The sequence below is a fragment of the Carassius auratus genome, chromosome 42 (assembly GCF_003368295.1).
Source record: "Carassius auratus strain Wakin chromosome 42, ASM336829v1, whole genome shotgun sequence".
Classification (NCBI taxonomy): Eukaryota; Metazoa; Chordata; class Actinopteri; order Cypriniformes; family Cyprinidae; genus Carassius; species Carassius auratus.
In genome coordinates this window covers 6837067-6850649 of record NC_039284.1, presented here as the reverse complement: position 1 = coordinate 6850649, position 13583 = coordinate 6837067, and the positions used below count along the sequence as shown (strand labels likewise).

The 13583-nt window shown below is 36.9% G+C and overlaps 1 protein-coding gene across 2 annotated transcripts; it reads left to right on the top strand.

Moving 5' to 3' along the window:
* Nucleotides 1–513: 513 nt before the first annotated feature.
* LOC113060506 (calpain-1 catalytic subunit-like) lies at nucleotides 514–7998 on the top strand. 2 transcript variants are annotated; one of them, XM_026229466.1, is made up of 13 exons: nucleotides 514–1062; nucleotides 1304–1590; nucleotides 1841–1913; nucleotides 2051–2169; nucleotides 2257–2390; nucleotides 2657–2831; nucleotides 3090–3161; nucleotides 3820–3905; nucleotides 5267–5341; nucleotides 5420–5580; nucleotides 5868–6034; nucleotides 6140–6151; nucleotides 6276–7998. In XM_026229466.1, the coding sequence occupies exons 2-13, from the start codon at nucleotides 1354–1356 to the stop codon at nucleotides 6507–6509; spliced, it is 1545 nt and encodes a 514-aa protein (XP_026085251.1). In that variant the 5' UTR covers nucleotides 514–1062; nucleotides 1304–1353; the 3' UTR covers nucleotides 6510–7998. The 2 variants fall into 2 exon arrangements, with proteins under 2 accessions (XP_026085251.1, XP_026085250.1); XM_026229465.1 differs by lacking the exon at nucleotides 514–1062 and having other exon boundaries at nucleotides 1080–1590.
* Nucleotides 7999–13583: the final 5585 nt, after the last annotated feature.

The following is a 13583-nucleotide window of genomic DNA, read 5'->3' as shown; positions in this document are numbered from 1 at the left end:
ATGTCAATGGAGGACTTCACTGAAAACTTTAGGGGCGCTGCCTCAGTCCTACATTTTCTGGACAGTTCTTCTAAATGCAGATGGATTTCCACAAGCTATTACGGCAGCTGGGATGTTGGGACTACAACTGGTGGGCGTCCCAGGAATAAATGTATGTATCTACAATGAGAGTGAGTGAAATCTTCATGTGTTAAGGATGTTTATTGTAGATAGGGGAGCACTGATATATATCGGCCGATGATTAATGCGCATTTACTCAGTAAAGCCGGTTTTCTAATCAGTGGTAAACACCATCAGGTGCGTGAATTCACATAGAGCAGCCGTTACTACACGGAGCCGTTGTTAACTGAGAAGCTGCGCAAATCAATGGTGATAATTAATGTATTTGCACACCTACTCAATTAACAACGGCTCTGTGTAGTAACGGCTACTCTATATGAATTAATGCACCTGATGAACCTTTACTGACTAAATGCGCATTAATCATCGGCCGATATATATCGGTGCACCCCTATATACAATAAACATCCTCTGGAAGCTAGTGAGAAATTTACCCAAGCAAGACAACCAGGAGAGTATCTCATTATACCATCTACTTTCAATCCTAATGAGTCTACAAAATTCATTCTGTCCATCTTCTTAAGGACTGAATCCCACAGGAGAAATAATACACCTGTCATGACATTGAATGAGATCTCTTCTACACTAAATATGATCTAAATAAACCGCATATTCATTTAGACTGATACATAGACTGGGTTTGGTGGTTTATGGGCTCGTATCAAGACTCCTCGAAAATGAGGATTGCGAATATATAAACAGCTTGGGTTTCTGTATATATAGTTATAGTCTATGTATGGCTGAATTTACTGTTATGCAGTTGTGTAACAGTGGTGGGAGGAATTTTGGAACTCCTTCAGATCACGCAATGGATTATATATTTGTGCAGTAACGTACAGTGCAAAACAAAACACTGCACACTTCCTGAAAACATCATTCAGTCTGAGAACAGAAATCCAGTCAGAACAAGTCAAATCTAGTGGGAGAAGGCTGCTCATTTAGGTGAGTTGTTATACCTTTGAAGGTAAAGAATATTAATTGTATCTTCAAAATTGAATTTATCCACTGATTTTATTGTATGCCTCTGAATAATTATCAAGATATGTCTGTCAAATTGACAAGGTTACACTCCCAAACAAGCCAAACAAGTCCGTTATCTTTTAGGTCTTTGAAAACAAAACCTAGCATGACAGTGCTGTGACATCTCGCCAGACGTGACACCTTTATCTGTTTTTCATCATAGTTGATCATAAGAATTAGATTTTTACAACTGAAAAAAGGGGAAACGAAAAAATGCCTCCACCTCATGCAAACAAGAAACCAAGATATGAATTACCCACAAAAGACAACACGGGCACTCTCCACGACCCTTTGAAATTCTTGGATCAGGACTACCAGGAGCTGCGGAAGAGCTGCATCACCAAAAAAAAGAGATTTGATGATGACAAGTTCCCTCCAGACAGCAGCTCCATTGACCCGAAGAAGAAACTTAAACTGGATCTGCACCAAATCAAATGGTTGAGGCCATCAGTAAGTTACTTTATTGACTTTCTATCTTCAGACTTTCAGTAAGTTGTTTGAAAGAATCATTGCCAAAATATTGCATGATATCTCTGAAGGCTCATCAGAACAGGTTCACCTGTCGTATTTCCAAACAATTCTAATTTACAATAGTGTAAAGATATCTCAGGTGTCTTGAAAGCAGACCCGGAGTGCATTTTATGAATCTAAAAGTATTTTTCTAGTATTCCCCAAATGTCATTGTATTTTCACTGTTTAGGAAATAGTAACAGACCCTCAGCTTATTGTCCAGGGGGTTTCCAGGTTTGACTATTCCCAAGGATGTTATTTAGGTAAGTTTATTTATGTATTTCTATACATACTCCAGTAGGCATGTTATCAACCCTGTAAATGATGTCAATGTATGTACATCAGAAAGCCTTTGGTAGACTCATTGAAAGATCTATTTTTGTTTGTGCTTTTATTTCAGGTAACTGCTGGTTTCTTGCTTCAGTTGGGGCTTTAACATTTCAAAAGGACATCATGGACCAGGTCATGCCAACTGACCAGTCATTTGACAAAGATTATGCAGGGATATTTCACTTCAGAGTGAGTACTTTGGTCTTTTCAGTATAACTGAATACTGTTTAAAATCACATCAGTCCTTCAGCCTAAGGTTGTGTTTATTTTGTATAGTTCTGGCGGTTTGGGAAATGGATCGATGTTGTCATTGATGACAAACTTCCAACAATCAATGGCGAACTCATTTTTGTTCTTTCAAAAACATCTAATGAGTTTTGGCCTGCCTTACTGGAGAAAGCGTATGCCAAGTAGGTGCCAGTACGTTGTGGATTTTAATTTTTAAAAAAATTTTATAGCATCAAATTTTTGTTTGTTGAACATGAAATGATTTCACCATTATGGCTTTTTTATGTAACTTCATTTTAAAGTTATCTTACACATGGAAGCATTTATAATTTTTCATTGTCACTGATACAACAGTAATTTTATAATCATCAAAAATTTGAGTATTCCATCAGCATGTTTGGTCCAATGTAGTGTACTGTATACTTAATATTTAGAATGCCTTTAATAGGGTGTGTGGCTCCTATGCTGACATGAATGCTGGTCAAGTGTCTGAGGCTCTGCTAGACTTCACCGGTGGCGTCCATGTGTGCTATGATCTACAAAAAGCAACTATTGATTTGTGGAGCATGATGGACCGTGCAGACAAAGCAAAGGCTCTGATGGCCTGCAATACCCATGCGGGGGTAAGCTGTGACCTCAGGCTTGATCTATCATTACTCTAACAGATATTATCATCTTGATCATCTAAACCAGTATTTGATTTTTGAAGTCTAACTAAATCTAAATGAATACAGTGAACATTTTTACAATGTATCATACTGAACAGGTACAGTGTTGAGCATTAATAATACATAAAACAAAGCTTTTTTAATTCCTGCTACAAATTTCAGTTTGGCAGCATTATTGATACAATGCATCTTTTTTTTTTCATAACATATCAGGAAAAATCTGAGAATGTATTACCTAATGGTATTGTTCAGGGCCATGCATATACAGTGACGGGGGTTTTTAAGGTAAGTGCCATCCGATTTCATAGCTTTTAATGTCAGTTTCTAGTTAGAAAGATTCCTTTGACAATTCCATGACAAAAATACTTGTACATATATATATATATATTCTGAGTTTGTCCACCATAGAAACATCACTGTTTTACTTGACAACTTAAAGATTTTGTTTTAAAACTTTTAACTTTTTATCTTTCCCATGTAGTGTCCCCAAGGCTCTGTCCTGAAACCTGTCTTGTTTTGATCTTGATTTTGAGTTACACAGATAATACTCTTGTTCTATAAAAAGTATAATCCTTTCATATTGACAGGCTCGCTTTGTTCTTCTTTTAATCATTGCTCTAATTGCCTTAAGCTACATATGAGCTCCACCCTTTGGTACTGTATGTCCTTTGTACTCTTTCACTTGTATATCTTGTCAAATTTGGGATTGTGCAAGAGTAGTTTCTTGAAATAATTTGTTGTCCATAATTTAACTCAAAGCATTGTGTGCAGGCAGTTTAGCCCTGCGGTAAAAGTTTATTTCATAATGATCCTGGTAAAAAACCTATATGTCGTATTCTGAGTTTGGGTTACATCCAACAGAATAATAGCAATCCATGATAAGGGTTTAAAGAGTTTTATCAAAAGCAGTTTGAATTAAATTTGTCTTGTCATGGTGTAACAGGTAACATGCCAAGGAAAACCAGTGAGGCTGGTGAGAGTGTTGAATCCGTGGGGAATGGGCGAGTGGAACGGTGCCTGGAGTGACAAGTAAGATTCACATGAAACTATATAGACTGATCAACACTGATCAAGTGACATTGTTTGTTTATAACACTGCATAATTGATGAATATATGAATATTAATGATAATAATAATGCTTAGCCACTTAAAGCTAGCTGGTTAGGTTACAAACAGCAGATCTTTAAAACTAAATGTAGCTTTCGATCTTCGTGTCCCTGTCATATGTATTATATATAAGATAAAATACGATGTATACAAATCTGAATTTCAAATTAATTCATTTTTCTATGGCTCCTTCACAATATTACAATTTTATAAAATTTTTAATAATGACAATACTTGAGTTTTGTGTGTATTGAAGACCTGAAATTTGTCGTTACAACCAACCAACCAAGAAAAATCAACGTCACCAAGTTACATCACCAACGGTCACTATCATTCATATCATTGGAATTTGCCAACCATCATTAATTAAATATTATAAATGAATTACCTATTAGTCATCTTTTGTGGCAAGTTGCATTGAGTCATTCCTTTGTAATAGGCTTTCCCTTTATCAAACAAAAGCCAGTTCAGTACTGACATCATTTTTTCTGTGTGGAAAAAAAGCACGATGAGCAAAATAGTTTTTGCATAGTATTGGGATGGGCTCTTTAAATGTACATTTCCAGCCTGTTAAAATGACAAAATTCTGTATGATAATTTAAGATAAGAATAAGTTTTGGGAGGAGCCTAATCATTCAGTCCTGTCAATCATCATTTTAATCGTAGATAAGAAGCAGTAACTGAGCCGTCCAGCGACAATTCCTCTATTATACCTCCACCTCCCCATCTCCTCCTCTATTCCATTTGAAGTAATACAGCTGGGGGGTTATAGGTAGGGTAGGCGATTTCAGACAGGATGGCAATGGAAAAAGCATAAGATACCTGCAAATCACTCTCCAAAGCCACGCCTCCTCCAAAACACATGAATGTGCACAACTGGCTATCTGGTGACACAATGAGGGATGGCTTTGGTGGAGAGTTGAATGCTATGCTGTCAGATAACTTCATGTCTCATTCAATGGTGAGAAAACAGTACAGTACAAAGTACAAAATATTACCGTAAAAATGCCTTACATCTTTGCTTTGTCTGCAAAAGCGTATTGTAATGCGCTGATGACGTATCATGTATGTACAAACAGGGTGCAGACATAATTACTAACTTTATTTGCATTTCTTTTTTCTTTTGCATGCTGTTTATTTTTGTGCATTGAAAAGCCAGCTATATCCTTTTATAAAAATACTACCATAAAATAAAAACTGCTATTAACTCATTACTAATTTACTGTTTGTTTATTTAGCACAACCGCATGTAAAATTTGAATATGCTTTGCACAAATTTCAGTTCTTCACTGTGGGACAAATTGAGTGAGAAGGAGCGAACCAGTTGTCGTTCTTTGGCCAATGATGGAGAGTTCTGGTATGGCATTACCTATAGTTTCAAATGTGACCTCTTGCCGTATGAAACGTTAATAAGATAACACATATTTTACCGCAGGATGTCAATGGAGGACTTCACCAAAAACTTTGAAGACATTGATATTTGCTGCCTCAGTCCTGATTTCCTGGACAGCTCTTCTAAATGCAGCTGGTCAACAACATGCTACAACGGCAGTTGGGAATGTGGGTCTACAGCTGGTGGCTGCAGCAATAATAAAGGTATAGCTCATATATGTATAGAGAGAGAGGGAGGCAAGTGTTCATTTTATACAATCACATACAGTACACATACTTTATTAATAAAAGTATTAGATACAGCCTGCATATGCAACATGAAATTCATGATCCATGGTGTATTGTTTAAATGTTGAACAAGCAAACATACTGTGCTTTTTGGGTGTCTATATACTTTTGGTCATATGCATTGTGTGTGAGTGTATGTGTGCATCATGTATATGTGTATACTCTATGTACCACAAAGATCTGATTCAATGGATGTCTTGTAGACTCTTTCTGGACAAACCCTCAGTTTCGGGTGAGGATTGAGAAGCTTGATGAGGAATGTGCTAGTGGCCAGTGTCTTGAAAACATACTGGTGTCCCTCATTCAGATCCATGAGAACAGATACAGAAGTCTTGCTTCTAATTACTCCATCGGCTTCAGTGTTTATCTGGTCAGTATTAACAAAAACTGTACTGGGCTCACAGAAAAACCTCTCTGAATACACTCATTTTGTTTTCCACTTATTCTTATCATCCATGTTTTTCTAATTTAACAGATACCACCATGGGTAAGTACAATACAATTCAAGCTCAAAAGTATTAAACTCCACAATCACATTGGTTTTTTCTTTGTAAGTAACTAAATTGCATGATATTTGTAAAATAAATGGATAATATTTCATTCTTCTTTAGATGAAAGATGAGAAGTTTCCGGCCAATTTCTTCTACTTCAGACGTTCCGTGGAAGATAGTGGAAACTTCATCGATGCAAGACATGTGATGAAATTCTTCAAGCTTGAACCCGGAGAGTATCTCATTTTACCATCTACTTTCAATCCTAACGAGTCTGCAAAGTTCATGCTGTCCATCTTCACAAAGACTGAATCCCACAGGAGTAAAAAGAATCCTGGATCGATATATTTCTGAGTTTATAAGTGTCTTGCTCAAATAGCAATGTAACAGCTCATGGTCTGGTGACGCTTTGAACCTATCTTTACCAGTTTACCTATCTAGATGTTTCTCCTCTGTAACCACTCAAATGGATTTGGAGTAACCAAGCTAGTTGTACTCTTTTTCTTCTACATCCCTTATTTTGATCATCAGTGTGTTACCTTTGTTGTTTATTTGTTAGGTTTTTGATGTTCTGTTCTGATGTTCGGTGTAACTTTGTGTATGATTCAAATCAGACATTTACATAAAGAAACTTTGCCAATACCCATTTCAGTATGTAGCCAATCAGAAGGTCATGTTTGCAAAATTGTTTGCAAAAAAAAAAAAAAAAAAAAAAAAAAACTACATATGTTACTCAATGGTCAAATTTAAGTCAGTATGTTCTCAAGTGGTACGCAGCCACCAAACAGTGAAATGTACACTACCAAACAATAATAAAATATACATTTAATTCATTCAGCGGCTATTTTTTATGCTTTCAAATGTCTGATTTCAGTTCCACTTTTTTAATTCCATAAACTTCTTGATACATGTGCCCGAAACACGCTATACAAAGTAAATTCTCAGCAAAAAAGCAAACAACAAACTTGATTTTCTGAAGGAAAGCTTAGGCTTAATGCTGGATGCTGGATTTGTCTCTCATCATATCCACCTTTTTCCTCAGTGTGGAAGTAAGCCTATGAGTAAGACTTCCGTTTCATTATAACGAGGAGAATAACAACGTGCTGTAAACAGTAAAACTGTTTGCAGTACAAACCAGCGTGTTCTTAATTAAGATAACAGATTAAAATAATATGATAGGACACATCAATTGTCAATATCAAGCAGCAAAACAAACTGTTTTGTACAGCTAAAAATAGCTTGACGCAAATGAGACCGGAAGCTAGACCCATAGAATTTACAAATGGCGGCTCCCATATTTACATCAGGACAAAGGATTATAGATAATGAAATCAGTCAGACGGCGACTCATGGAAGAGGCCTGTATTTGTTTATTTGAAATTATTGGTATTTTACTCCATTTATCTTGTGGAGAGTTGATTGGAATGGAACACTGTAGTTGCGGTTTACTTACACTAGAGGACAGTAGTTTACTAAACAGTTAATGGACGCTGCATCAAAGTAACCTGAGAGCACTCAAGTGTTGTTTACATCTGGTACTGAGATCCTTCTCTTGTGATCCAGTCACAAGCAGTCAGCTGTGCTCACCTGTAATATGAGTCTCAATCAGTGCGTCTCCTTGGTTTACCAGATACGAGTCAGATTTCAGGGGAGCATCAATGGTCATCAATCGAGCCCCCTGTTGGTATGAAGTACAAACCTGTTCACTTTGCTGAAGAGTTAAGGTCCAACACTAATTAATTCAACACCAACCAAAGGAATCAAGGTCTTCAGACTGACTAGAAACATCCAGGTTAGTGTTTAAGCTGCTGGAACTACTCTTTAGGATATTAATTTGATTTAATGTGACATATAACATTTAAACACAGAATTTTATTAGATTAGAAAAGTAACCACCAATAGATTGTTTTTGCAATGGCTTGAAATAGACAGCCTATATTTATGATCACAAAATATTTTGGGCTATATGTCAACAACACAGTAGAGTATTACTGACAATCTATAAAAGCAATTTTAAAAAGATGAGTTTTTAACAGCTTCTTAAAACTGGCTATTGTGTGAGCGTCTCTAACAGCAATGGGAAGCGCGTTCCATAACCTGGGTGCAGCAACAGAGAAAGCTCTCACCCCCATAGATTTTAATCTATAGGGAGGTTGTTGAAGAGTAAGAGAATCAGCAGACCGAAGGGAACGAGAAGGCATGTATCGTGTGACTAAGTCACAAATATAAGAAGGGGCAGTTCCATGTATAGCTTTGTATGTTAATGTTAGAGTTTTAAAAACAATATGTGCCTGTACAGGAAGCCAATGCAAATTATAAAGCACGCCTGTGATATGCTGACGTGATGGAGTATATGTGAGAATACGAGCTGCTGAATTCTGCATATACTGCAGGCATTTGATTAATTTAGCAGGTAAGCCAATGAATAGTGCATTACAGTAGTCAATCCTGGAAGTAACAAATGCATAAATAAGCCTTTCAGCGTCAGGTGGAGTGAGGAAAGGCCTAATTCTTGCAATGTTTCTGAGGTGACGGAAAGTAGATTTTGTAATACTCTTAACTTGAGAGTCTAGTGTCAGATGAGTGTCAAAAATCACTCCAAGGTTACGAGCCTGAGCAGATGGAAGTACTACACTGTCATCCATAATCAAATTAAGATTGCTACTCTTGTGAATAGCCGCTGGTGTGCCAATGAGTAGAACCTCTATTTTAGAACAATTCAGTTTTAAAAAGTTATGGTGCATCCACGGTTTTATTTCCAGCACACACTCTGAAAGAAAGAACTGTTGAGGTGAGAGTAGGATGAGACTTGGAGCTGATGTAAATTTGCGTGTCATCTGCATAAAAGTGATACCCCAAACCATATTTCCTAATAATTTGTCCCAAAGGAAGCATATACACACTAAACAATATAGGACCCATTACAGATCCCTGAGGAACACCATGACAGACCTGTCCAAGTTCAGATTTGTTGTTTCCCAAAACAACAAACTGGGTACGATCAGTGAGGTAAGATTTAAACTAGTTAAGTACCGTACCAGTGATACCAAGCCATCTCTCCAGCCTGTTTATCATGATAGAATGGCACACTGTATCACATGCAGCACTAAGATCTAAACAACACCAGGGTGGTGGAGGGTCCAGAGTCAGCTGAGTAAAGCAAATCATTCATAACTCGAACCAGGGCTGTCTCTGTACTGTGTCCCTTTCTAAACCCAGACTGAAAAGGAAGACAAGTGTGAGTGGAGTTGTGCCACAACAACACGTTTCAAAACTTTAGCAATAAAGGGTAAGTTTGAGATAGGTCTGTAATTAGATAGATCTGACTTATCACATCCAGGCTTTTTAAGGACTGGTGTAATAGCTGCAACTTTAAGGGCTTTTGGAACTGAACCAGTAGTGAGGGAGGTGTTCACAATGTTCAAGATGAGGGGACAAATTGACGAGAGACACCCCTTTAGAACAGATGTTGGGATTGGGTCAAGAGTACATGTAGTTGTATTCTTTGCCATCACTAATTTCAGAATACAATCATTAGTGACTATGTTAAAACTCGAAAATGCACTTTCGGGAAAACTAGGTGGAAAGATCACAGGAACTGCAGAGCAGGGTACCAATATATCAATGATAAAGGTTTTGTTTAATATTATGCATTAAAATTGTGCTTTTGGTTATGTGATGGTTTCATAGAATATGCATTAAAAAATCTGATTTCACCACCCATTTTTGGCCCCTTGAGATGTAGCACTGGTTAGTAGCCTTCTACATTGCTGCAGACCAGTCAGCCTTCCTGCTCTTACTGCTGGACATCAGCTGTTAATAACTCTCCCTGCACCCTGCAGAGGACTGGCAGGTCATGAAGTTTGCTAGGGTTAAACCCCATTAAAAGCCCATGTGGAGCCATCTGTGCTGTCACTGCAGCTGATTCTCTGGGTAATCCCATAAACATAGCCTTTCAGGTTATCTATAGACATGTATACAGAAGTTCTTATTTAGTTCAAAAGTATGTGCATCCACAAAAAAAAAAAAGCAAATTAAAACATTGTTAAATGTTAAAACATTAAGCATAGTTCACCCAAAGATAAAAATTCAGTTGACGGTAGCCACTGACTTCCATAGTTTTAGTTTCCATACTATGGGAGTCAATTGCTACCATTTGGTATATATATATATATATATATATATATATATATATATATATATATATATTGCACTGAAACAACTTGGGGTGAGTATATGAGTTTCATGTTTGGGTGAATTATTTAATTAAATAAGTGAGATTTTATGGTTACATTACCATACACATACATAAAATAAAACACACACACAAAACTATTTTAATAAATACTTTAAACAAACAAACAAACAAAAAAAAGTAAATTAATAAATAAATACTGGATGAGTATCCACCTCTTGTTGGTTAAATCCATACATATGTTTCAATACTCATGCTTTTCCCCAAGCCACCAACAGGTGGCACTGCACAGACTACAGTAGCGCACGTGCGCCTCAAGAGTGTGGAGTCTACAAAAAAAAAAACAAAAAATAAAAATATTCACATTCAATGACTTGCTTTCTGAATTACATGTAACAGAACTGAAGACTGCTTTAGAAAATTAAAATGAGGTCAAATTTAGAGTGCAATTTTCCGGTTTCATGTAATTGGCTATGGCTCAATACTAGTTCTCATTTTTAACAATGACAGCTCACATTTTTACGCAGAAGATGCTCACTTCCCCTGCAACAGTTACAATGGAAAATCCACACTTCCTCTTTCTCTCTGGTTTAATCATGCCAGATGTCAAATGAGCTTTCTACAAATGGTATGAAATGGGGCCTGTAACTCTTTTATATATATATATATATATATATATATATATATATATATATATATATATATATATATATATATATATATATATATATACTGTACACTACTCTGAGTTCCCTTGAGAAATTGCATACATACATTTGATACATTAAAAACTAAGTTTTATGGGCATTTTATAAGTTGATGTTATAGTTCTCACTACAGAAACCATGGGATCCAACGCATGGGACACGGTAGACTACCAGAATTGTGGAAGGTGCTGTACAATTTTGGCGCATTTCGTGGCCTAATTGCAAGAGAATCGGACTTGTGTCTCTGTACCGGCAGCACTCTCTTCCACCTTTGATACCACGACTGAAGTAAGACCCTTGAGCAAGGCACAGACACCCAACTGATCCCCAGATGCCACAGCACAAATGACTGCCTACTTCTCCGGGTGTGTGTTCACTTGGATGGGTTAAATGTAGAGCACAGCTTCAGAGTATGGGACACCATTCATGGCTACACATCACTTCAGCTGAAGGACTGCTGACTGCCAAAAAGCACAACAATGAAGAGATACTTTTACATGCATGCAGAATATGCATTGATCTTTACTGCGTAGATGGTGTATACAAACAGAGACTATTAAGATAGTAACTGATATGTTGGAAACAAATGATTAATAACGAACCAAAAGGATGGCTGGCTTTGACACTGAGACATCTAATGAGATTACTCGGCACAGCAGGAAAGGATCTGTGACATACTGTTTTACATCATGGGCCATCTGGTCCTCTGATTGGTGGACAGAGTTACATCATGTGTCAGGGTTCTATTCTGTTTTGCAGCAAACTGGCTGATGGCAGGGGTGACAATATACAGACCTACAATTTACAGTGCAAAAAAATAAAGAAAAAATATTAAAATCAAGCAATTAATTTTGTTGGACATAAGGACACATCTAATCTTACAAACACATTACAAATCCAGAAGTGGAATGGAAGTGAATGGGGCCAAATGATTAACCTCACTCATTATTTCATATGTATTTCACATGATATAAACATTGCATGTTAATGCGATTTTACAGCTTTCTTCCTCCTGAAATGACCATTAAAATTACTTTAGAGTTTAAATAATACACAAGTTCTAATAGAACAATTACTTTTATAAAGTTCTCTCTCACTCTCTCTATATATTGTATGTATGTGTGTGTGTCTGTTTTATTTTAAACTTTGGTTTGGAGACCAATTCTCACTATTAACTAACTATTAACTATTTTTTGCCTGAATGAGCTCATGATCTGCTGTTTATTAAGCAGGGATAGTTGGTAAATTAGGTAAGGGGCAAGATTACGGAATAAGGCATTAATATGTTAATTAAAAGTACTAATTAACAGCCAGTAGCCTATGTTAGTAATGTGAATGCTAATAAGCATTAATAGTAAGAATTGGTCTCTAAAATAAAGTGTTACCATTTTCTTTCTCACAATGTAGTGAAGTAATAGTGATTAGCAGGCAGCACTAATAAACTAACTGATGAGTGAAGTGTGCAGGAAGCACACCTCAAAAACAACATGAGAAAAAGCTTTGATCAAGATCTTAATCCACCCAAACACTAACTTGACTTAAACTGTCAACCACAGTCAATGTAGCCACACCCAAACAGGCCCTTATCCGTTATGCAGTGTTGCCAGATCATACAGAAAATAAGCAAACTTAAAAAAGCTTATTATATGCATACATGGCAACATTGTAGTTCTACCCAAAACAATTACATTGGGCTTAGGTTAGCAGTAAAAAAAAAAATAGCCACAAGCCACCTGCAAGTCTGACAACACTGAAGCCATTGTCTACTGTAGAGAAAATGTTCTAATGCATTGTTCTTGCTTCAGGACACAATCTTTAAAATAGAGGGTGAGTCAGTTTCATAATAGCAGCCCTGCAAAGAAACAAATAAGTTTAAAACGGGGAATTTCAGTGCATTCTAGACAAGCACAATGAATAGTTTTAAGGCAGTGCTAACAAAGTTACAGAGTTCTGTGAGGCAAAACGCAGCCGACTTCACAAAGCGATGGCGTCTGTAATGTGGCATTATATTTGCCTGTCAGTGGGTGGCCTGCAGACAGATCTAAAGCTCCTGTCACACACAGACTGCTGCTGGTGTGTGTGTGTGTGTGTGTGTGTGTGTGTGTGTGTGAACGAACATTAGGAAGTGTGTTGTGGCCTGTCAAAGCCCGATCATGCTCTGTGTATGAGCCAGTTATAATCAAACCATGCAACTTAACCCACAGCCTGAAGGAAGTGGTTGATAGATCCTTAAAACCGTAATTTCCAACTGCCAGTTTTGAATTCAATTGTGCTATGAAATGCTACTGAACACTAGGGCTGTCAGTGTGATCATTTTGTACAAAACCTTTCTTCCAGTCTTGTTAAAACAGTGAGACGCGATTGCAGCGGCTAAAGAGTTTTTTTTTTTTTTTTTTTTACACTAACTTATCACTGTTCTCCTTCAGGCACTTACAGATCATTAGCTTTTTATCCACCTGCAGGTTTGCCAGCACATAATTTACATGATATGTCCAAAGGGGAAAGAAGATTTTTTTTTATTGAGAA